The sequence below is a fragment of the Canis aureus genome, chromosome 36 (genome assembly GCF_053574225.1).
Source record: "Canis aureus isolate CA01 chromosome 36, VMU_Caureus_v.1.0, whole genome shotgun sequence".
Taxonomy (NCBI): domain Eukaryota; kingdom Metazoa; phylum Chordata; class Mammalia; order Carnivora; family Canidae; genus Canis; species Canis aureus.
Genome location: NC_135646.1, coordinates 14233069 through 14257808, shown reverse-complemented (window position 1 = coordinate 14257808; position 24740 = coordinate 14233069). Strand labels below are relative to the sequence as shown.

Here is a 24740-nt window from a genome sequence, read left to right as displayed (position 1 = left end):
CTCACATTCCAAAAATGCCTTGTCAGCACTAGACTGGACTAAGCACTAAGTCAACATGACACGGGGAAAAGGATGTTGCTTGTTTGTTCAAATTTAAAAGAAGTTGAAATTCATCTGTAGTTACATTTAAGAAGCCTCATGATTAACAATTGCAGATCTCCATTGTTTTTTTAATATCCACATTATAGGTGCTCAGCATAGGAAAAAATTAACTGAGTGGCTCAAGATTAAATTTGAAGGTTTTTTTTTCCCCTTCCTCCAAAATAAGAGTATTTCTTATTTTGCTTGTTTGGCTCTGCTTGTTTGGCTTTAATATTGTGTTGTTTTTTTTTTAAGATTTATTTATTTATCCATGAGAGACACAGACAGAGAGGCAGAGACATAGGCAGAGGGAGAAGTAGGCTCCTCGCAGGGAGCCTGATGGGCATTCGATCCTGGATCCCAGGATCACGACCTGAGCCAAAGGCAGGCACCCAACCACTGAGCCACCCAAGCGTCCCAATATAGTTTTTTTAACATTAGAAAATGTGAAAGAGGGAATATTGAATTTCCTGCTAGTTACTAAGTAACCTTTAAGAAGACAGAGGGTCTATTTCCTATAATATTTCATTTATTATGAAATGATTATTGTGACTCAAGTTTTATTTCTGAAGGCAGCTTGTCTGTTTTAAAGCTCTCCCTTTGACTAGCAGCTACTAAAAATAAAAAAAAAAAAGACATTTTATTTTTTAGGGTACTTTGGAAATTTCCTGAATAGTTTGTGGTAGTTTGCCTTCAAATCAAAATGATATCTGTGTACCCACATAATTACTAGAAGTCGGTAAAGGTGTTGGTAGAAAATTCAACAATGAATGTAGACATTTGTCTGAGATACATTTTGTATTTTGGGTCTCTACACCACTGGTCACACATAATGAATTCATTTTTCCTCTGTGTATTTATTGGGTTGATAGCCAGCTCCTCCAGTAACTCTTAGTTGGTCTCTACTGATGTGATTTGAAGTGGGGTTCATGAGCAAATGGTGAATAAATAATTCTTGACACATTTTTTTTTGGTGCAAAAAGGTGCTTTTATGAAAGCATGGGGACAGGACCCTTAGGCAAAAAGAGCTGTCCTGAGATCATGAGAAGCAATTGATTATATACTTTGCAGTTGGGGGAGGTAAAGACAAAAAAGTTTCCAAAAGGATTTTCAGATGCTAAAGAAAACTTAACAGGATCCTGGAGGCCAAGCTGTTGTCGAGCTAGGGTTGTTTTTACCTCTAGCAAGGCATTAACATTAAGACAGTTGGTAGTTTCTGGATGAAAGTCATACTCTGTCTGCCTCAAGTATTTGTCAATGGGCTGCAAGTTATAAAGAAGTTTAATTTTATTTACATTTCCTTTTGCCTTTGTTCTCTACATCTCTGATCACTCAGTCTGTTCCTCTTTAAATTCAGGAGTTTGTCTCACTTAAATGCAAGAAACTAGTTTTCAAACCTTAGTTCTATGAAAAACAATAAAATATAGTCCAGTTGATGTAAGAAACAAAGGCAGAAGAAAAATTGTTAAATTTCCTTACTGCCTGCAGCCCACTGACAAGTCCTTGAAACAGGCAGAGTGACATTTCCTCTAGGGACTCAACTGACTCAATGTTAATACTTTGCTAAGAGCAACAGGTAGTCTTAGTCAAACCCCCAAGATCCTGTAAATATATTTTAACATAAAAATTCCTTTGGAAATTTCCTTTATCTCTGTGCCAGAAATATATTTTGGTGATCTTGTCCCCCAAGCAAATGACTCACTGATATACATCTGAAGGGTCTCATGACTCAGGTTTTATTAGTTATAAATGACCATTTCCCAACAATAGGTAGCCCCCCTCAAGGTCCTGGAAACCTTGCTTCCAAAGTTCCTTAGGGACTTACCCCTTCCCAACTTGAAATATATAATAGGCTACTCCTTATGACCCCGGTACAGCTCTTTCTGCCCATGAGTCCTGTCTTCGTGCTTTAATAAAATCACCTTTTTGCACCAAAGATGTCTCAAGAATTCTTTCTTGGCTGTCAGGTTCGAATCCTCATGTGTTTTCCTGCATCATAGTGAGCTTCTATATGAGTATGAATTTCTTACCTTTCTATAACAAATTCATTGATTTGCCCACAAGAACTTTGGCATTGGAATGATGACTACAGTAGATAAGCATTATTACTTGAAGTCTTCTTTTCATCAAATGGTTTAAGAACAAACAGAAGAGCAACTAGGCTTTACACAGAAGCTTGCTTTGAAAGCATTTTACATGTGATATATCACATACAATTAACCACAACCTAAAACACCAATAACCAATCTTTATAGAATTACAGTTCCCCACTTAGTCTACCTTCTGACTCTCTCTCTTTGCTACTCCACTTTAAAAATGCTCTAGTTTAGGGCATATATAATTATAGTCATATTCTTTAAAGAATATCTCCCTGCTACTGGGGTGCCTGGGTAACTCAGGCTGTTAAGCACCTAACTCTTGGTTTCAGCTCAGGTCATGATCTCAGGATGGTGAGATTAAGCCCCAAGTACAGTCCTGCCTCAGCCCTGCATCAGGCTCCAAGCTCAGCCCAGAGTCTGCTTGAGATTCTCTGCCTCTGCCCCTTCCCCCCACTCATGTGTTTGCATGCCCATGCTCTTTCTCTCAAATAAATAAAGTCTTAAGAAGAAAGAATATCTGTCCATTACTTAAATGTAGCTCTATTTAATGAAGTAAATACCTAAGTCTATTTGATTAATAGACTATCTTCCCCTTATCACTGACAGTCTGATTTTAGAATATCATTTTGCTTTCTGACTCATTTTTCTAAATTCCTATAAGAAAAATAATGATCAAAACCATTATAGCTGCTTTGCAGGATCTTCTACTAGAGTAATTTGTAGTGAATCCAATTTCATACTTCCTTCCAATGATGTCATTTATTGGCTTCACTAGAGAGGAGTGCTTGGATTCCTTTGTTACTTATTGGACCCAACCATGATAACTTTAAGCTCTCTTCAGCTAAATAAATAGTCAGAACTTTACTACTCACATTATAGTGACATGTGGGGCTATATTACTTACATTGATTTTGCTGATTCTTTTTTTTTAAAGATTTTATTTATTTATTCATGAGACACACACACACACACACACACACACACACACACACAAAGGCAGAGACACAGGCAGAGGGAGAAGCAGGCTCCATGCAGGGAGCCCAACGTGGGACTCAATCCTGGGACTCCAGGATCATGTCCTGGGCTGACGGCGGTGCTAAACCGCTGAGCCACCTGGGCTGCCCTTGCTTATTCTTAAGAATAAATTGGAAGGGAAGGAAATTACAATCTAAAGAGGAGCAGATGCTGCCATATCTGACCTTTAGTAAATTGAAGGCAAATGTTTAAAATAACTGTTTTTCCGCATCTTCATCACAAAACAAGATGTATAGAGGAGGAAAGGCAAATTCCAATGATGACTATATTATTTGTCTTTCAACCAATCACATTCTAAATTTTCCCTATTCTTGCTTCAATTTTCTCATAAATAAGGCACTTTATTCTTGGTTCCATTTTGTTCTTTCAAGTATACATTATTTTTTCTATGTATTTGATTTTGTGTTTAAAAGGTGTCAGTCTTATTTCTTTATCCTTACTTAATGTGGTAATTTGCTTCTATTTTAGCAATCATCCTTAATTCTAGCTGTCAGATAAGATGCCAGAATGTACATATTATCATATAAGATCACGTATCCTGATTATACCATGTAGTCGTATCTCCACTGCCAAGCTTTCCTGTAGAATATTTTCATATTCTGTATTCTCTGAAGATAATCAGGAGATTTATTATCTCTGTATCAGGTGATCTCAATTCAGCAAATATTTTTTGATTATCCAGTTGGCAGTAAATATAATTGAAATACAGATGTGTTAAGTTCTCTGCACACAATTAGCATGTAGTCTGACCCTATAGGTTATTTTATTTTGTGTTTTGCTGTTCTGATCATATATATTATATTCAAAATATTTAGTTCATAAGATCTATTCTCCAAAAAATTTATGATAGTCAATATAATACCTTCATACAATTAATAATTTTCAATTGGCTTCAAGCAAAATTTAAAAATCTAGAAAAGCTATCTCTCCCTTCCCTTATGATTTTTAATGCCATTATTACATATGCTGAAAGTTGCCTTAAAGTTAAAATTACATTTAACAATTAGTTAAAAACGATCAAAATTTTAACCCTACTTTATGAAAGATACAAAAGTTGAATCTCTCTGCTTATCATTTTCCCCAAACTTTGTACATATAATTTGGGGTTTTGCTCCTAAGCACTTATTTTTTATTTTTTTAAAAGATTTTATTTATTTATTCATGAGAGACAGAGAGAGAGGCATAGACACAGGCAGAGGGAGAAGAAGGCTCCATGCAGGGAGCCCGACGTGAGACTCAATCCCGGGTCTCCAGGATCAGGCCCTGGGGTGAAGGTGGCACTAAACCGCTGAGCCACCCGGGCTACCCATGCTCCATTTAAAATTATATAGATTATTACCTCTTCTAAAGAAAACAAATTATAGTCATGTTTAGATTTATAGTCGTAACAATTACGTAGATTTATCTTAGTGGGTTCAGCTGGTTTCAAGATTTCATTTTATCTCCATCAATTCAATCTTTTACACTTTCTGCCCACTGGCAATATTTAATTCAGTAAACATATTTCTTTTTTATTGTAGCTCTTCTGTTTCAGACTGATCTTTTCCCACAATACCTTACTCTATTCTTCTAATAATTCTTCTAATTTTTGGATTATAAGTTAGATATATTTTTAAAATATTTCTTTTGTTTCCTGTAGCAATTCCATCTCAGGAGGAGGTAGCTCTTCTAACTTTTCATGAATAGACACTCTTCTTTATGACAATGGAAGACTTCAAAGGCTTTGCAATTTTCTGGAAAGAGAGATGTACTCATTCAGTACTGGCTTAGAATCTCGTGAGAGTTGAGAACAATTATGCCAAAATCATATGGAGAATGAATAAAACATAGGTGATGGGTTTTGAATTCCAGCATTCTGTGATGAGTAGTGAGGGAACTGGAAGCATAGCCTAGAGCTACATCTCTGAGCAGTCAACATGGATGGATTCCTAGGAGAATCAAGGTTTCTGTTTGGAAAGATACTATATGTCTGTAGCAAAGCTAGGCATCCTATGTCATGATGGGTCTCTATTTTTTAGAACTAACTTTACACTTTATTTATTTATTTTAAAAAAGATTTTTATTTATTCATGAGAAATTTATTTATTCATGAGACATGGGCAGAGGGAGGAGCCAGCTCCATGCAGGGAGCCAGATGTGGAACTCAATCCCAGAACTCCAGGATCACTCCCTGAGTTGAAGGCAGACATGCTTAACCGCTGACCCACCCAGGCATCCCAACTTTACATTTTATGATCAACCTGTGACTTTACAATAGTACAGTAGCACCACAGGAGGAGGGTAAGGGTGTGGTATGGTTCTATGAAGCTTCTGAAAAATCCCAAACAAGATGAAACTACATAGACCAAGGTGAGAAGATACTATTAACCCTCTTTGGCTTCAGAGCATCTCTGTTTTATGCAGCTGGTTGCTGCATAAGTTTTTATTTGAAGAAAAGGTTTAGTTGTGAAAACCTTTTGACTACTATTAGTCCAAAACTTCATTTTAATGGAGCCACACAAGAACCCACATCTATTTCTTTTTAGGCTAGAGACTGCCTCCCTCTCAGAGATACTTATTTATACTCATATTTTATGAATATAACTGCTCTCAAGGTAAATGCATATATTGAGTAACATTCAAATTTACATTAAATTTACTTAAATTAGCATTTAAATTTAAAATAAACATCTAAATTTCAAACATTTCCCCCTGTATTTATGTGTTCTCAATTATGTAATAATATGATACTAAGTTTGGTGATCAAAAATCCTCCAATCCCAGAATGCTTTCAATTTTTTTTTCAATTTTTTTTTCTTCCATGGTTGCGTCTGTGCTAGTTTTGTGAGCGAGAGTATTCCAAGATGACGAGAAAAGTAATTTCATTAAGACATGGTGTCTAATATAAGATATTTGTTCTATCATCTAAAACAGAATTCCAACTCAAGCACCATTGATCAATGTGTATAGAACGTTATTCAGGAAATTGCTTGATCAGGAGATTGTAAAGGAAGCAAAAGATAAAGACCTGGAAATGAGAAAATGTGAAAATTCTGATCAAAGACAGATGCTTTTTAAAGATAGCCAAGGCAGGAAATCAGTAAAGGCATCAGGCCTTTTTGAACCACCCTGTCAGAAGGAGCTCTACTTCATTATACAGCATCATTCTTGTTTTTTTTCTTCATAGTGCTGATTGATAACCAAAGTTATGTTATTAATTTTGTATCTCCTTCCAGAATATGCTTAAGAAAAAAAGGGATATTGTTGATCTTTTTATTGTTTTATCTTCTGAAACTTGACACACACTTAATAAATGGTTACGGGATAGATGGATGGTTGGATAAGTAGGTGAGGAGATATAGAGATAATAGAAAGATAGATAAAATATGTGAAGTGAACCTAAGAAATAACCAGAATTGAGTAGATTTACTTTGAAAAAAAAAAAAAACCACCAATTTCTTGGAACATAGAATTTGAGCATATTTATTTATTATGTTTGAAATTTAGATGTTCTATACAAACAATAAATAAGATTTGAATGTGGAATCATAAAATTAAATAGCCACACAGGCAGGCTGAGGCTAAATTCAATTAAGTGATCACTGAGGAGGCCAGAACATTTTCTATTGCAGTGAATCATCTTATTTTCACTTTTAATGGCATTTTCCTTAATCTGAACCTATTCTTTTCCACTTTTTTTGCTAAAATAAGAGTATTTGAAAAATGACAAATGTGTTTTTAAAAGTGAAGAGTTTAATATTGTGTTCAATAATCTAAGTTAGATTAAAACTTTTCCTGTCCCTTTATAGGTGCTTCTTAACTTCTGCAGTGTTTCCATTATGCTCTCTCTTTCCTTTTTTTTTTTTTTTTTCTTTCTTCTTTCCTTTTTTAAAACCACTTTCATAAATTCCACAGAATAAGAAGTTGTCCATTAAATCCTTTGGTCCTGTTTTGTCGTGTTCCATAAAAGTTATGGTTTGTGAATTTTTGTATGTGATGTCAAGAGTCTAATTAACTATAACATAAACTGGACAGTCAGCCTTTACCATGGGCAGCCTTTTCAGACTTGTGGAAAGTCACTGTAATAGATTTGACATTGCAAGCTCATGAGGTGTTTAACACTTATGAGAGATACATATCTCATGCTCAAATAATCAGATTCACGTAGTGGCCACCCTTTGCTATGGTCTAAATGCATGCAAATGCTTAAGTTGAGCCGATATGAAGCCGAAAGAAAGAAGAGGCTAAACTGATCCAAGCTTCCCAATTTTATAACTTCTCAGTATAGCTTCTTTATGGCTTGCACTTTTAGAATGGCTAAGTTTGAATTTTTTAAAACAGCCTCCCCGCTGCTCCTCATGACATCTGTCATGTTGCTTCACTCCTCCTTGAGAGCATGTAGCTGTCAGGGTGGCAGGAGTCAAAGTCCAGTGCTCCAATCACTGCCTGCTTCTGGCCCCAACAACTTCTATTCCTTCCCCATAAAGCTTGATCCTATATCCCTTAAGGGAAAATTGGGCCAACCTTCAATCTTTAGACTTTCAGGAACAAATGACGGCAAGGTACCTTGTTCACTTAAGTGGACAAGATGAAGACTAAATGGAATTTCTTGTTGATATATCAACATTTACCATGTCTTTCTCTCTTTCAAATTTTAATAGTATATTCTTATGTGTGCTGAGTATGAGATTAAAAATTCCCTTAATATTAAATATGGCCTCTGATTCCCTTTTTGATTGCAGGGTTCCCAGCAGTATTTGTTGTGGCCTGGGCTGTGGCACGAGCAACTCTGGCTGATGCAAGGTGAGTGAAAAAAGGAGAAGTAAAGAGAGAGCCACAGATTTTCTCAAGACTCAGTCTTCCTGCCTGGAATTTACACTTGCTGCTATTATTGATCACATGTCCCTTTAGGGATGTCATGTAGGAAATTACCTTGATGTGATTGTAGCCTTTGATACATCTCAGAGGACAGAAAGACTCATGGACCTGATCAGGAAGCTGGACCTCTTTACTTTATAATATCATTTTAAATGTATTGTGAGAAGCAAGGGGAAAGAGATGGGTAAGTTAATACACAGGAATGATGCCAGCATGTGGAAGGGCCACACCACCTGAGTCCTGGGATGGGCAATATTCAGATCTCTTCTCTCCGTTGGAGCCACATCAGCCTTTCCCACATAATGTCTGATCAAAAATAATGTTTTTATTTATTGTTATTCCATTAGAAAGCAAGATTTATCCTTTCATTAATCCTAGCTAATGATATTTATCCTCTCAAGTTGGTGGAGCCTTGATTCTGCTAAAGTTAGACCTTAAAAATGAGGCTGGAGAAGAAATGGGGGCCAGAATCTTCCAGACCTTTATAGATCATACTAGGATAGTTGGTTTTTTTTTTCAGTGATAATGACAATAAATTTGCATTTTGTAAAGATCATTTCCAGTACGTGGGGGAAAGATTGGAGAAAAATAATAATAAAGATGAAGCCAGCAATTTTGAATGATACATTCCAGGCACTTTCTAAGGGTTCTGCAAATAGTAATTTAATTGGACTTCATTTCAGCCCTATGAGACTGAGGCCAGAAAAGTTGTACCTGGCATTGTGTAGCCATGAGTGGTAGAGAAGGAATTTGTCTAGATGATGGGGCTCCAGAGTCACTCAATAAATACTATGAGCAGACTAGAGGTTTCTATGAAGATCAGTAGTATTTGTTTTCTGTGGAGGAGGAATGTTGTAGAGGGATTCTTTTACGATACCCCGACAGCTGCTCACTCTTCAGTTGTTTAGATACCCCTGATAATGAGGAGTGCACCATGGGCAATGCCCGTTGTACACAGGACAATTTTCATTATATCTACCCTTTGTCCTTCTACCTGTTGTAGTGCTTCCTATTCCCTTAATCAGAAATAGTCCATTGCCTATCATGGACTTTTCAATAGTTCATATTTTTTTTGCTGAGATACGAGTTCAAGCTCGTGCATTTGTACTGCATGGAAGTGTACAACGTTACTAGCACATGTGTTTCTCATTCACATGATAAAATTATATCTGCATTTCGTGGTGTTCAGAAAGGGAAACTATAACTACAAGTACTCTACCATTTCAGGATGTTTCAGATGCGCCACTCCCGCATGTAAAATCTCTCTCAAATTACTGCATTTTGTATGTAGATTCTATAATTATCCCTTTCTTATATACTATCTTATTTCTCTTGATGTGCATGTGTAACTGTCAGATTAAAAAAACCAATTGAATTACAAATGGGCAGGAGTGAAATTCTCTGTTTTATAATAGAGAACTCTCCAATGCTTGCGGATCAGTTCTTAGGGATCTATTTAGCCACTTTCCTCCATTTGTTGAGTGTCTGTTTAGCAAAGAGAATGTTTGACTCCATGCAAGTTGTGAGTTACTAGGAAATGTATATTCTCATCCATTCGTTAATTGGCAGTTTTGGTGTCTCAGCCTTCCCATTTGTAAAATGAGAGTATTCCTGGCTACGAGTAAGATTGAGTTTACAGGGGGTAGATTTGAAAATCGATTAAATCCCATTTATGAAACGGCTTTGTAAACTCCAACTTCTATACAAATGTTACGTTAACAGTTGAGGGTTAATGTTATCAACATTATCATCATTGCTGTGTATATACAATGATACTGGAAATGTCCAAGAAAACATATGTCTGCTAATTGATTTCTTGGAAGTGGTGGGTTGAGTAAGCAAAGAGGTACTAGATAATGCTAAATAATTTTACCATGAGATGTAGAACCGTGTAACAGATTTGGAATTTTAGAGAAAATAAATCCTAAGGCATTTTTTTGGTTCAATCCGCTGATTTGAAAGATGAATAAAATGAGCCCCAGAGACATCAGGTTGCATCTTCAAATCCTGTAGCAATTTTGACCCATTCATTTTGAATTATGCATTATTGTCAGTATTCTACAATGTGTAATAACACAGAATTACTAGAACTTCTGAAAGTGAGAGAACTTTATCATTCCAGTGATAAGAAAAATGAAGTATCAGGTGCACCACATTTATTTGTTTATTTATTTATGATTATTTCAGAGAGAAAGAGAATGAGTAAGGAGGGGAGGGCAAAGGAGGAGGGAGTAGAGAAGCAGGCACCCCACATTGAGCATGGAGCCTGTCATAGGGATCTATCCGTAGCCCTAAGATCATGACCTGAGCCAAAACAAGAGTCAGAGTCGGATGCTCAAATGACTGAGCCACTCAAGTGCCCCCAGGTACACCACATTTAAAAGGTAACATTTTTTTTTTTTGTGGTTCTGGAAATGTGGTTTTGAATCTTGTTGCTATAAAAAATAAACAATATTTATATTTCTCTACCACTAATAGTATGGAAACTAGGACCCATTACACATTTTTTTTTAAACTGGTTTGGGCGTTTTCTGAGATTTCTTTTTGTCTACTTATTTTTATTTTTATTTTTATTTTTATTTTTAAGACTTATTTTTTAATAAGTCTTTTTTTAAATTTTATTTATTTATGATAGTCACACACTCACACACACACACAGAGAGAGAGAGAGAGAGAGGCAGAGACACAGGCAGAGGGAGAAGCAGGCTCCATGCAGGGAGCCCGACGTGGGATTCGATCCCAGGTCTCCAGGATCGCACCGTGGGCCAAAGGCAGGCGCTAAACCACTGCGCCACCCAGGGATCCCTGTATACTTATTTTTAATAAAAAGCTTGGGACTGGAATGTTCAGTAAAACTTAAAATGCTACTTAATTCTCACTGCCTATTTGCTTTGCCAATTTATTCATGAAAGTTCTTTATCATGTCTCAGATGCTGGGAACTTAGTGCTGGAAACATCAAGTGGATTTACCAAGCCCCAATCTTAGCAGCTATCGGGGTAAGTGTTAAAATCCTGTGTCATGGAAAGAAAGAAAGAGGATGCATATTAAACTGCTGCTAAAATGGAGAGACAGTGTGTCTCTCACTTTGTTCTGCAAAGGTTTAGGAGACTCACATTACAGCAATAGCTGTTGGGAGAGTCTGGGCTGGGGATCATATCCATTTTTGTGGCTGGCACTGAGATCCATGCAGAAAGGACATCCTTCCCTTTAATTAGCAAGCACATGGGTTCAATTCAGGTCTTCAAAATATCTGTGAACATTTACATGTTCAGGTAATTGGAAGGTCTTTAAAACCTTTCCCCCTTTACGTCCATTATGTTAGAGCTCCACTTTAACTTTCTGATTACTTGGTAGCAGGTCAGGAGGAGAAGACAAATAGCCAGAGAACAGAGGAATTACTGAGAAAGAGAAAAATGATAGTATGATTCATTATAAAGGATTGACAAAAGCTCTTACTTGGCAAACGTCCCTGAGGAGTTAAGTTAATGCCATATGGAGACATATCCCACAGAATCCTGTCTAATAGGTCACAGGAAAAAGACTGAAGTAAGCAGTGCATATTGTGTGGATCTTTTCTGCCTGTAGTATTTCACCTGCATATAACATCTGTGTTGTGAAAGAAAACAAAGTTATGCTTCTTTGTGTCTAACACAACTCTTTAAAATGTTTACTCTTGACTTCCCTTGAAGATTTTATCTCATTAGCTTCTCCATGGTTTGATGAAGAAATTATACTTGTAATAATTCAAGATTATAAACATCTTAAAAAGAGGACTTATGTTCCCATATTAACTGTTAAATCACTTGAAAGTAATGTGGCAGCCTAATTTTTAACTTTGTCTTTGTTCTCCAGTTTCTTGCTTTCCTCAGTTTGTTTTCTGTCTCCTAATGCATCCCCAGGTTTGTCATTATGTTGCCATGCTGGGTACAGAGGGACGGCTATATTAATGGGACTGAGATTTTGTAAGATCAATCCAGAATCGGAGAAAAGCTTATTTATCTCATAGGAAAAATGCGGAAAGAGAAATAGAGAAGCATGAAAGGGATTCTTCATTTCAGAAGCCCATTGCATAAATGTTTATAGGCGGAAATAAAATATGGAACACTTCCAGAGAGGCTAGTTTGTATCCTTGCTAAAACAGCCTGTTAGCAAATTAGACCTCATTTTTATGTCCTATGAGAAGCTGGAAATGTACTGTGGATAAATGAATGAATAACTTAAATTTGTGAACTCTTAGCGTTTTAATTTTAATGAAGTGCTGCTATCTTAGTCTAGTGATAAACCACCCCATCAAACCATCAGGTGATAAACTATATCCCTGGGGAACATCAGTGAACTAAAAAGACAGAAATTAATTTTATAAAGTAGCATCTGGTGTTTACTACCCTGATTTCCCTTTTATCCACTGATACTGTATCATCATCTGTGTTGCCCAGCCTTTCAGTTTCTTTCCTCCTTGTTCATCCTCCACTATGTTTGCTTGTCCATCACTTACTATCCTCTTTTTAAGGGGATGACTCAGGTTTTACTACTTTTTTTGTGTGCCTGGGTACATTGTACTGAAATTGTGAAATAAGAGATAATTAAATATTATATGAAAATATAGGCAAATTTAAGAACATTGAGTTTTCATTTGATGAAAAGAAAATATGTGTTAAAACTCCAAGAGATCCTTTTAAAAATTAAGAATTGAAGCAAAGGACAGGAGACAAAAGTAAATTCTAGGATGTCTTCCATTGAAACAGTTGATTTTTTATCCAAAGCTTCGTTTTTTTGTTTGCAGATCCTATTCACATTGTCAACATGGATGAGAAGTCTATATGCTGAGGTTTCTAAATTGCAAAGAACAGCAGTAAAGTTAGGTGGTTATAGAGGTTCTAGAAGATTCCCTGTTGGAGAAATAGAGCTAGAAATGATGGTATACTCAGCGCATAAGCATTTTGAAGAAAACTTAGATGGAAGCCATTTTCGTCTTCCTGAACTAAATGATGACAGCTCCAAAGCAAGAATTCTTAAATGTTTTTCCAAAATCACAGCATCCATTTAATCTAAAAATATCCTAGTCATGATCTCAAGGTCGTGAGATCGAGCCCTGCAGGGAGTATGCTTGAGATTCTCTCTCTCTTCCTCTCCTCCTCCACCCATGTGCCTCTTTCTCTCTCTCTCTCTGTCAAATAAATAAGTAAATAAAATCCTTAAAAACATTCAGAGAAGATTCAAGAGCACCTTTTTGTTCATTGAGTTACCGTTTTAGTATTGCAATTCAGTTATTACAGTTTTGTTTAAAATCCCCTCATTTTACTGTAGAATCAGTCTGTAAGGGAAGAGATTGCCCGAACTCCATCCTACTGTTTTGAATGAGGTGCTCCTTCCTCTCAGCTAGCTGTTCAGTGTCCTGAAGCCAGGAAGGACGATGCAAATAATAACAAAGGACGCTGCATTGTATGGGTACTGTTCTGGGTACTTTATTTACACAGATTTATCTAATCTTCTAAATGAGGAAACTGCCCAAGGTCACACAGCTAGTGAGAGGTGGAGTGGGATTCTAACTTCAGGTTCGGTATCCCTACCCAGTGAGCTTCCTGCACTTACAGTAAAATCCAGTGTCCCAAAATAGTCTAGAGAAGACCCTGTCACTCGTGCCTGCACCCTTTACTTGCAATACCTCAGCCACGTTGTTTTCCTTTCAGTTCCTTGAATCTGTCCACCGCTGCCTCCTCAGGGCTATTCCCTATTTGGTGCTGTAGCCCTGGAAGCTTGGGATGTGTTTCCTTCTATTCCTTGCTGTATTTTTAAATTACATTATTTTTTAGATTTTATTTACTTGAGAGAGGGAGAGAAAGAGAGAAGGAGCAGGGGGGAAGGACAGAGGGAGAGGGAGATACAGACTTCCAGCTGAGCAAGGAGCCCGATGTGGGGCTTGATCCCAGGACTCCTGTATCATGACCTGAGCCAAAGGTGGATGCTCAACTCACTGAGCCACCTAGGGGCCACCCCTTCCTTTTTTTAGATTCCTGTTCCTCACTTTAAATGCCACTTCTTCATTGTGGTCTCCTTGATGCGTCCAGTCTAAATTAGCTCACCTATTATAACCCACAGAGCAAGGTGAAGTTTTTCCTTCTCAAGATCATCACAATGTAAAAAAATTATTGTTGAATGTCCATCTTGCTATAAGATTTATGTGAACTACACTAAGCTATAAGGTTTATGTGAACTACAGCCATATTTTCCCTAACCTTCTAGATTTCTAGTGCGTAGCAAGCTTTCTGGCACATAGTGGCCACTCATAAATACTTGTTGAAAAAATAAAACCAGTATACAAAGTAAATGCCTTGGGGAACTGGTAAGAGGGAAGAGGTGAAATTAGAGCACAAAGCAAAGTTCTGTATGATTACAGAACCCCTGAGTCCATTCCATGCAACCTTTTCATTTCTAGAGATAGAAGCTAAAGCCCACACATAAAGGTCACACAGCTAGTGTGACAAAATAAGACTACAACCACATTTTTTTGGCCATGTTCTTTTCATTTGCACTCCAAAACATGTCAAGATTGTTTGAATTTATGGGAAAAAAGATCTTTCCATTTTTAAGGCAATATTTATAGTTTTTTTTTATATATTAACTCTGGATAAAATATTTGTTTTTCAAACTTTTATGTAGTATGGTTTTATATAAATAGATATGCTCCATATATGCTATCAAAAATTATTTATCAATAATTTTATTTATTTAAATTTTTTTAAAAAGATCTTAAATACTATAGAGAGACAGCAAGAGAAAGTATGAGAGAGCGAGCAAGAGCGAGTGAGAGGATGGAGGGGAGAGGCAGAGGGAGAATCTCAAGCAGATGCCCTGCTGAGAAAGGAGCCCGATACAGGGCTCCATCTCCTGATCCTAATATCATGATCCAAGCTGAAATCAGGAGTTGGATGCTTACCTAACTGAGCCGCCCAGGCGCCTCACCAAAAATTTTAAGTATAAGTTTAGATCCCTCACTTATTTCTGGCTTTGGATATTAGATAGCAGAAATCCTATTAATTGGAATTTTGTGTATCTGGGAGTAAAATCTGATAAAATGTGATTAGAATTTCTAAGCAATATAGGAAGGAGTTTGTAAAGGATAAGCATTTATAGGTTCTAATTTGAAGAAGTCCTATCAAGAAAATTGAATTTTAGATATAATCATAGAATTCAGTATAAACTTAAGAGGAACCACTTTGAAATCATGAAATGTAAAGTTATTGCACTGTTGTTGTCTGTGTTTTGTTCCTATGTGTTAAAACTATGCTTAAGAGAATAGAGTCATTAGAAAACATTAATTTTTGTTCTGAAAATAAGTATCTGCAAATATAACGATTTGTTATTCACCTTGCAACACTTAATGTTGATTTGAGGATAATTTTTAAAAATTCTTCTAGAGGGTTTAGAGAGGGCATCTCTCATTCAATCAATTATTCATTTACTCATTTAACAAATCTTGATTAAACACCAAGAACATTGTGGGTGCTGTGTGAGGTAACGGCCGGATATGGTTTGGAGACAGACACCAACCCTGAAGTTTAAGCAGAGTGGGTGAGGCAAAAACTGAAACATGACAAGTGCTGGGTGGAGCTGGAAGAGCTTCTGAGAAAAGCTGACATTCAGCATGAAACCTGGGAATGAGCTAACCTGAGAAGGAAGGGAGTAGGAGAATGATCCAGGCAAAGAGGACTCTAGGAACAAAGTATCAGAGCTAGCCCAAGGGGCCATAGGTTTCAAGTCTGAAATTTTGAGTTGTTTCAATTCATCTGTGGTTCATTTTGAATACATCTTTAAATTTTTAATTGAGAAAGAATCTAATGTTTATATTTGCATTATTTAAAAACCATATTTGCGTAAAATTTATTCTCTGTGTGACTGGTTTTAATGCTTGAGAAGTGGTCATTTTATTCACCTTCTCGGTTTTTTATTTGTTTTATCTGTACTTTGCCTGAAAGAGACTAACGTTAAGCAAAATTTTACAAGGAGTTCACATGAGAGATACCATGACTCTCTAAATAGTTTTCTTTTAGAATTATTTCTACATCTTTTAAAGCAAAATTTAAAATCTCACCAGAAGTTTCCACCTGGTTTTGTTCTTTTTTGTTCCACTTGCCCAATGTATAATATTATTTAACAGGCTCAGATCTTCCTTTAGTACAGGGATTTTCCTTTAACATTTTTATTGATCTGTTCAATTTATCATAATCTTTTCTACAGAGAGAGAAATAAATCTGCACGATGACTCTCAATTCCATGTTACCCATGAAGGCATGTCTCTCTTCATCATACGGGTCTTTGTTCTTTATCTCCCCATTTGGGGAGAGTCTTCAGTGGTTTTCTACATTGCTGAATGTGTTCTCTTGCTTTGTTAAATCTTTTGTTTGCTGTTTCTAATGTTGATTTTAAAACTTGATGATATTTTAGATTCTTTACAATCTGTTCTTAATCCATCCTGTTCTTTAATAAATTTCTGTTTCTGGGGCACTTGGGTGGCTCATTCGGTTAAGCACCTGCCTTTGGCTCAGATTGTGATCCCAGGTTCCTGGGATCAAGCCCTGAATTGGGCTTCCTGCTCAGCAGAGAGCCTGTTTCTCCCTCTCCCTCTGCAGCCCCGCCCGCCTGCCCTGCTCATACACTCATTCTCTCGCTATCTCAAATAAATAAAACCTTAAAAAAAGAGCATGTGTGTGCATGGTATATTTTGTTGACTGATCTTTTAAAGCATCATAGTTTACTGAATCTTACATTTTTCTTAATTCTTTCCATAATCCACTTCATTGTCCTTAAATGCATCTTCTTAGCTATTTAAACTTATGTATTGGATGTGTGTATCTTCTTTAGTCAAATTTCTGCCAGTTTTCAGTATTTATTTAGTGTGGTTTACTGGCCTGAGAACAGAGTTCCTGGTCATGGGCTTTTTTTTTTTTAATAGGAATGGTGTTTAGGGTTGGCCCATCTGAAGCCATCTATAATTCTTCCTTTTCCAGGGATAGGAACTGACCAGTGACACTCTCCAGCTGGCACTGCTTCCATAGCACTGTCAGCTTCAGCTCCTACCCCTTTGTCCTTTGCATAGTAATTATACAGCATTGCTTCCCACCATTTTCACGCCCAGCTGCATCATATTGCCAGGGGCTGTGGTTGTAGGGAGTGAAATAGATGGGGCATGACATAATTGGCCATTCAAAAAGGAAGCATTGATGTGATATCCATGAGCAGCTCTCATCCTCTTATTGAAAAATATTCCGTCTTAAGCCAGATGTTGGAATGGGTGAGGATGAATGGAGATTCTCAGCTCTCATGTTTTGCATCTTTTTATCATCCTGAAGAGAAGGTATAAGATGGTGGTTAAGAATTCACATTACAGACTCACATAGTCATGGTTCAGAGTCCTCCAATAGCTGGGTACCTTAGGTCAAGTCACTTGATCTCTTTGAGCTGGTGTTTTTTTTATCCATAATAAAGGGACATAAAAAATGCTTGTCCCATAACCGTGTGTGCTAAACTCGAGGGCTCCATAAATGGCAACTCTTACTAGCCTGAAGAATCCTTCCATCAGTTCACAGCACACCTCTGTCCTTCCTCCAGAGTATGAGACTCAAGACTCTGCCCCTAGTTATTATAGAAAGCTGCAAAATTAGTGAGAGGTGAGAGGTTCCAATAGTGTAGTCAGTAGTAGGATGGCAAAGAAGGTGGCAGGGGGTTAAGGAGGGGCTGATTCAGTTGATCATCTGTATCAAGTGGGGCACATGAATTACCCAACAACTCAAATTCTCCAAATTCCAGAAATGGTTGAAAACTCTGCAAGACATCTTATTTCCAAGAATGAAAAACTTGATGATTCCTCTCTTCCTGCTCTCTTCCTGCACTTTCTGGACTGCAGACATCTCCCTGAATATAGGGACTCCAAGAGTTCAGGCTTCCACTTCCTTATGACCCTAGATCTGGAGATCTTTTCTTTTTATTCACTCTTCACTCCCCTTGAAGCCTTCAAGCCTCCACAAGTTATCCTACCCAAACTTTCCCTCCATTTTTAAAACCAGAACTTGATTGTCACTGGGGTGCTCACACCTGTAATATTTCAAATTCAATCTAATTGCCTACACTGGGGGCCTTTTCTCATCTAGCATCTAGTTTGTGTGTGTATCTGAGAAGTGGGTTTAAAGAATTTTTTTTTTAAATTGAAGTATAGTTAACATAGTGTTATATTAGTTTCAGGTGTACAGCATAAGGGCTTAACAATTCTATACATTACTCAGTTCTCATCAAGATAAATGTGTTCTTAATCCCCTTTATCTATTTCATCCATCTTCCCACCATTTTTTTAAAAAAAAAAAAACCTTATACTTCATTCAATACTTTTCATATGTCATAAGAGGGATAGTATCCCCCAAACAATTCTATTATTCCCCTCCCTAAAATAGATACAGAAGCTGGGAATTCATTTCAAAAAGGGCAGTTGGCTATATTTATATAATAACTATTATCCTTTCTCCTGCTAGCCTGCCACAGGACTTTATCTAAACTTTGGTTTGGAAATTCCCCATGGATTCTTACAGATCATCCTCTGGTATTCTAGTTTCCAGGGCTGTTGATACTTTTTATCTCTGTGTTTTCATGAGGGCAATTCAAGAATCACTAATTGTCCAATATCTTATCTCAGAGTCCCTCATTCACATTTATGGAATAGGTAACTTTCTGCTTTTGAATACGAAGAAGTTCAATTTGTATAAATTTTTATAAACATCTTGAAGGCTGACTTAATAATTCTTTGTAATATTACCTTCTCTTTCAGCTCAATTTTATTCTGTTTCTGAATACGGTTAGAGTTCTGGCTACCAAAATCTGGGAGACCAATGCAGTTGGGCATGACACAAGAAAGCAATACAGGTAATGTAACTGCAGGACAGGCACCCACCAAAGGAAATATCTGGGTTACTATTTAAAGAATAGATATTAAAAAAATAAAAAAAAAATAAAGAATAGATATTGATCGATCTGAAATTTTTGTTTGGTTTAATTGAATTTAATTGAATTTTAAAAATTAATATGAATTTTCATTTGGTTTAATTGTGCAATTTATCTGAAAAGTGTATGTATTTTATGAAAATCTAAGTAATCCAAAACCTTCTTAATGTGCTTAAATTTTAAGTATTAAGTATATTTATTTTATTTTATTTTTTTAAATTATTTATTTATTTATTTATGATAGTCACACACAGAGAGAAAGAGAGGCAGAGACATAGGCAGAGGGAGAAGCAGACTCCATGCACTGGGAGCCCGACGTGGGATTCGATCCCAGGTCTCCAGGATCGCGCCCTGGGCCAAAGGCAGGCGCTAAACCGCCGCGCCACCCAGGGATCCCAAGTATATATATATATATATATATTTTTTTTTTAAATCTGTTCTTAGCAGATTGGGATTTTCCCATAAACTATGTGACTTCCCGGAAAGTCTCTTGTGGATGATCTTGGCAGACAATTTTACCTGTGTTCTTAAAATAATATGTCAAAACTGAAAATACCAAGAAAGTAGATTTGCTGTGTTGTTTCCAATCTGTCCATCATACTGGCCCGTACCAAATGTAAATTTTTAAGATTATTCCGTCTTTCAAGAAGGAAAGGGCAAATTGAGTGTTTATGATCATCATCAAACTATCTTGAGGGTATACACCTTTTTCCCAATGATCAGTTTAGGAGTTCTGAATAATAGCAGCCTCTATCCAACTGAATACACATATCCAGTAGTCTGGTGGATGTGGATTGATCTGTATAACCCCAAAGCAATCACTGTTTCTGTCTGGAATTGTTATGAAATGCTATCTGAGACACAGAAAGGAAGAAACCATAGTTGGCATTTGGTCCTGTGTCACAAATGTTCTTGAAGCCCTTTGTTGAGTCATTTCCCTCTATGTTTAGACAACATTCACTGTCAGACAGAAAAGATGATGGGTATGGACTGAAGTCTGGAATAGGATGTACAGTATGGACAAACCAGCAGCAGTAGGCTCCAGTCATTTGTATTGTGCTACAAGCAGTAGTGTTATAAAGTAAATTGAGCCTAAGAGTTTACTGTGAATGGCCTTTGCTATATTCATATAGCATGTCTCATGTCACATTCCACTGATGAAGACAAAGGCCAAAGGATGATAGAACGATGGAAAATGTAAATAGTTTTCAGTCTTCTCTGTAAAGAGGAACAGTACAAAGGTTTTTGAAAGCTGTTTATTTCTCTAGCTCTGAATAAAAAGCTCCTTATTTCTCTAGTTCTGAATGATATGAACTTGTACTTTCAGTTGAAAGTTAGTCAAGAGATTTGAAAAACTCTGGAGAGAACAAAGGGTGAATTATCTTAAAAATAGTATAGACAATATTTTGAATTCATTCATGCGGGATTATTTCTCAGAATAATGGAAGAGAAAAATTTATCAAGGATTAAAATAGTCTAGTATTCAGAATTCAGAATAAATTTTAAGTAATCTGGGGCCCAGAATTTTTTTAAGTTTGGAGTGATTAATTTGAACAGGGTTTAGACTAATAATAGGGAAAGTATTTTCCAGCCAAAAACATTAAAAAAAAATAGCCAAAACACATTAAGTATTCTTACTAATATCTAAAGTTAAGTTACAGATAAAAATATTGCGAGGAATGACTCTTGTTGGATAGGAAAATGTGAGTACTTACTTGGTAGTGAATTGTTCAATTTATTATTTAATTTCTGAGGCCTTAGATTACCAAGTTTAAATAGCTTCTCATTTTGTAAATAAAGAAACCTAGAAAAGTGTAATTTGTGTCTCTGTCCCAGTGAAATTCTACCTATGAGGTTTAGCTGAGTATTTAAATTTATACCCACTCATTTTTGTACCTTTAAACTTATATTTCATTTAGTTATTACCTTTGTCAAACAAATGTTCAAATATCAAATATTCTTGCTAACAATGAAAAAATATATTTATTTATATTATATTTATATTTCCAAGTAGTAGCATCTAAAACAGTTTTTAAAACACATTCCTTTGCAATGAAAAAATATATTTATTTATATTATATTTATATTTCCAAATGGTAGCATCTAAAACAATTTTTAAAACACATTCCTTTGCATATTACTCCCTGAAAGACTGAAAACATCTTTCGAAGTTGAGTCTCTCCCAGTAAGCATGCGCATACACAAGACTTGGAATAAGTACATGGTATCCCTGCGTTGATATGATGGTTTAAAAATGAAATAAACTGGGCAGCCCTGGTGGCATAGCGGTTTAGCGCCACCATCAGCCCAGGGTGTGATCCTGGAGACAGGGATTGAGTCCCACATCCGGCTCCCTGCATGGAGAAGCACTCCCTCTGCCTGTGTCTCTCTCTGCCTCTCTCTCTCTCTGTGTCTCTCATGAATAAATAAATAAATAAAATCTTAAAAAAAAAGTTGAAGTATGCATGTATGAATTAATACGAAAGCTTTTAAGAAACGTTTTATTTTGAGAGAATTGTAGAATTATATGCAGTTATAAAAGTAATACAGAGATTAAATAATACATACACATAATAGTTGTAAAAATAATGCACATATATGTAATATATAACATATATACCATTTACCCAGTTTCCCTTGAAAGTGATATTCTACATAACTGTAGTTCACATCAGTTATTTAAAAAAAGTATTAGGGGGGATCCTTGGGTGGCGCAGCAGTTTAGCGCGTGCCTTTGGCCCAGGGCGCAATCCTGGAGACCCGGGATCGAATCCCACATCAGGCTCCTGGTGCATGGAGCCTGCTTCTCCCTCTGCCTATGTCTCTGCCTCTCTCTCTCTCTCTCTCTCTGTGACTATCATAAATAAATAAAAATTTAAAAAAAATCTTAAAAAAAAAGTATTAGGGATGCCTGGGTGGCTTAGTCAGTTAAGCATCTGCCTTCAGCTAAGGTCATTATCCCAGGGTCCTGGGGTCAAGTCCTGCATCAGGCTCCGTGCTCCATGGGGAGCCTGCTTCTCCCTCTCCCTCTGCCTGCCACTTTCCCTGCTCCTGTGCCCCCCCCCCCCCCGTCAAATAAATAAAATCTTAAAAAAAAAAGATTGGTGTGTAAAAAATTAAATAATTTATCAGATTCAACAACAGGACTAATGCATTTTTTTTTCTCTTTTAAATGACAACTTAGTCCCCTTGCAAAGTAAGAGAAGATTGCCAGGATGGAAGAACATGAGACAGGAAAAATGCAAGATTCAATGGAAAAGAATACTTGAATGTTTGGCTAACTTGACTTTTCATTCAGTACTAGCCAAAAATCATTATTTATTATTTATTATTTTTGGAATGAATTAAACCAGTATCTATTATGCAATATGATAGTAAGGAGGACAGATTTTTAGGTTGAATCCTCTACTCATTGTCTAACTTTGGGTGAACACTTTCCTTTTCTGAGCCTCTGTCCTCATTTGGACATGGGAAAATAATGGCTCTCCCACATGGTTGACAGAGTAAAAGAAGGCAACCAGTACAGGATCTGACAAGGGCATGATAGCCAACAGCTTCATTGACTGGGTGCCCTTCTTGTGCCACACAAGAGATTCAAAATTAAGAACATATGGTTTCTACTTGAAAAACAAATTTGAGAGAGGGAGGGAGGGAGAGAGAGAGAGAGAGAGAGTTAGATTAAAGTGAGGAGAGTACTAGTAGAGGCACTTACAAAGTGTTATTTGTATAGAAAAAAGGAAAGATTAATTCAGGCTCAAGAGGGATTGAAAAAGACTTAAGGGAAATAATACTTTTTTAAAAAGCTAAGTTGACTCTTAAAAGAAAAGTAGCAATTTTCCAGCCCTTTTCACCTAGGGAGAGAGATATTGCAAGAATTGGGTATCTATTTTCTAAAGAGGACACTGAGTCCAACAAACCATTTGATTCCTTTATATTCCTCCCATGGCTTTGCCCTTGGACACAGAGCCACCATCATGTCTCCAACAAGCCAGAAGGCTACTTTCAACTGGTGCACCCCTGATCATTTCATTAGACAGCTGTGCCTTTCCAGAGAGCCGGGCTGCAAGGATGTATAGTGTGCATGAGTGACCAGATGGATGCTGAACAAATCAGTGCCCAGGATAGCTGAATGATTTGATATGAGCGGAAAAATCCTTCTTTATAAGTGAACAGACAGATGACCCATGTATGCATTGGCCTGGCACATACCACTACTTCAACTTGTTCACTGTCATTGAAGGATAAATTTTAAAAGAACATGTAACAATAGCTCGTATACAAATATAAATGAACACACTTAAAAGATTTTATTTCACTCATTAATGAAGGAAATGGTAAGGCATTACACACACTTAAAAGAATTATGAATGCTAAAATGAATTTACAAATGGATGCAAATTGTTAATATCTACAGGGCTATAATTAGTGGCATTCCATTGGACACAACTTACATTTCTATGGGCAGGAATTATTTGCACTGCTGTGTAGGCATATTTCTAAGATGCATGCCACCCCCCACCCCCGCAAGATTACCACCTCCCTGGTGTGCATGCCTTATATAATCCTCATCCTCCGCACCCCTTCTTGAGCAAGACCTATGAAGGAATAGTTTCTCCCTCGATTAGGTTACATTATATTGGAAAGGTGATGGGGTAATCACTCCTGTGACTGGCTACATGGAGAGAGATCCTCTGCTGGCTTTGAAGAAGTAATCTGATATGTTGGGAATGTCTGTGGTTAAGACCTGAGGGACTCTGGCTAGGACCTCTCAGCAACTGAGAGAATAAATGGATTCTGGTTTAAGTCACTAAATTTGTGATAATCTGTTTCGTAGCAATAGAAAATGAACTCAATTATTATCTGTTTTCTACAAATTAACTTTTATCTCTGCAGAATTGTAAAAGAGCCTAGTCATAGATAGAAAACCCAGATGGCTGAGCTAGCAGGATTCCCACTACATTTTAGTCTTGGATAACTTTTTTTACTCTTTATTGAACCAAACCGTCCCTAAACTTTTATGTTTATCATTTCACATTGTGTTGCACTTATTTGTCTTTCCCTCCCCTCCCTTCTTTCCTTCTTTCCTTCTTTCCTTCCTTCTTTCCTTCTTTCTTTCTTTCTTTCTTTCTTTCTTTCTTTCTTTCTTTCTTTCTTTCTTTTCTTTCCTTCTTTCCTTCCTTCCTTCCTTCCTTCCTTCCTTCCTTCCTTCCTTCCTTCCTTTCCTGTTTTACTCTAGTTTTTGGCTCCTAGTCGCACACAATAGGACCAATAAAAGTTAGCTTGATTTTGAGAATTGTCTCGGTGGGGGTGGGGATTCATCCATTCATCTTAAAGGAGGAAATTCAACTTTCTTTTCAGAGTCATGTTAAACAAGACTTCTAAAGTTCTGTATGTGTAGTTAATGCTGTCCCCCCTTACCTAATTAGACTGAATTACGATTACATGACACTCACAGTGTCTTGCTCATATATGTAGTGATGGTAAGAGGGTAGTCACTAGTCAGGATTCAGGAGGACAGCATATCCCAAGGAGCCTCTGGAAATGAAAGGATGAGTTAGGTCAGAGAAATCCATTACCTTTTCAGAGATGCTGCCTTGAATGAAACAGACTTAAGGTAGAATTTTCAAATTAAGTAGACTATAGGTTAGTTCATGTAGGAGGTGTGAGATTAGAGCAGC

The 24740-nt window shown here is 36.8% G+C and overlaps 1 protein-coding gene across 3 annotated transcripts in view; it reads left to right on the top strand.

Annotated features, from left to right (window-relative positions):
* Positions 1–24740, top strand: part of PTH2R (parathyroid hormone 2 receptor) — a 145798-nt gene that overhangs the window by 46501 nt on the left and 74557 nt on the right. For all 3 annotated transcript variants that reach the window (XM_077884854.1, XM_077884853.1, XM_077884852.1), the window contains exons 8-10: positions 7937–7997; positions 11003–11069; positions 18890–18984. In XM_077884854.1, coding sequence (XP_077740980.1) covers positions 7937–7997; positions 11003–11069; positions 18890–18984 — 223 coding nt within the window. The remainder of the gene's footprint in view (positions 1–7936; positions 7998–11002; positions 11070–18889; positions 18985–24740) is intronic.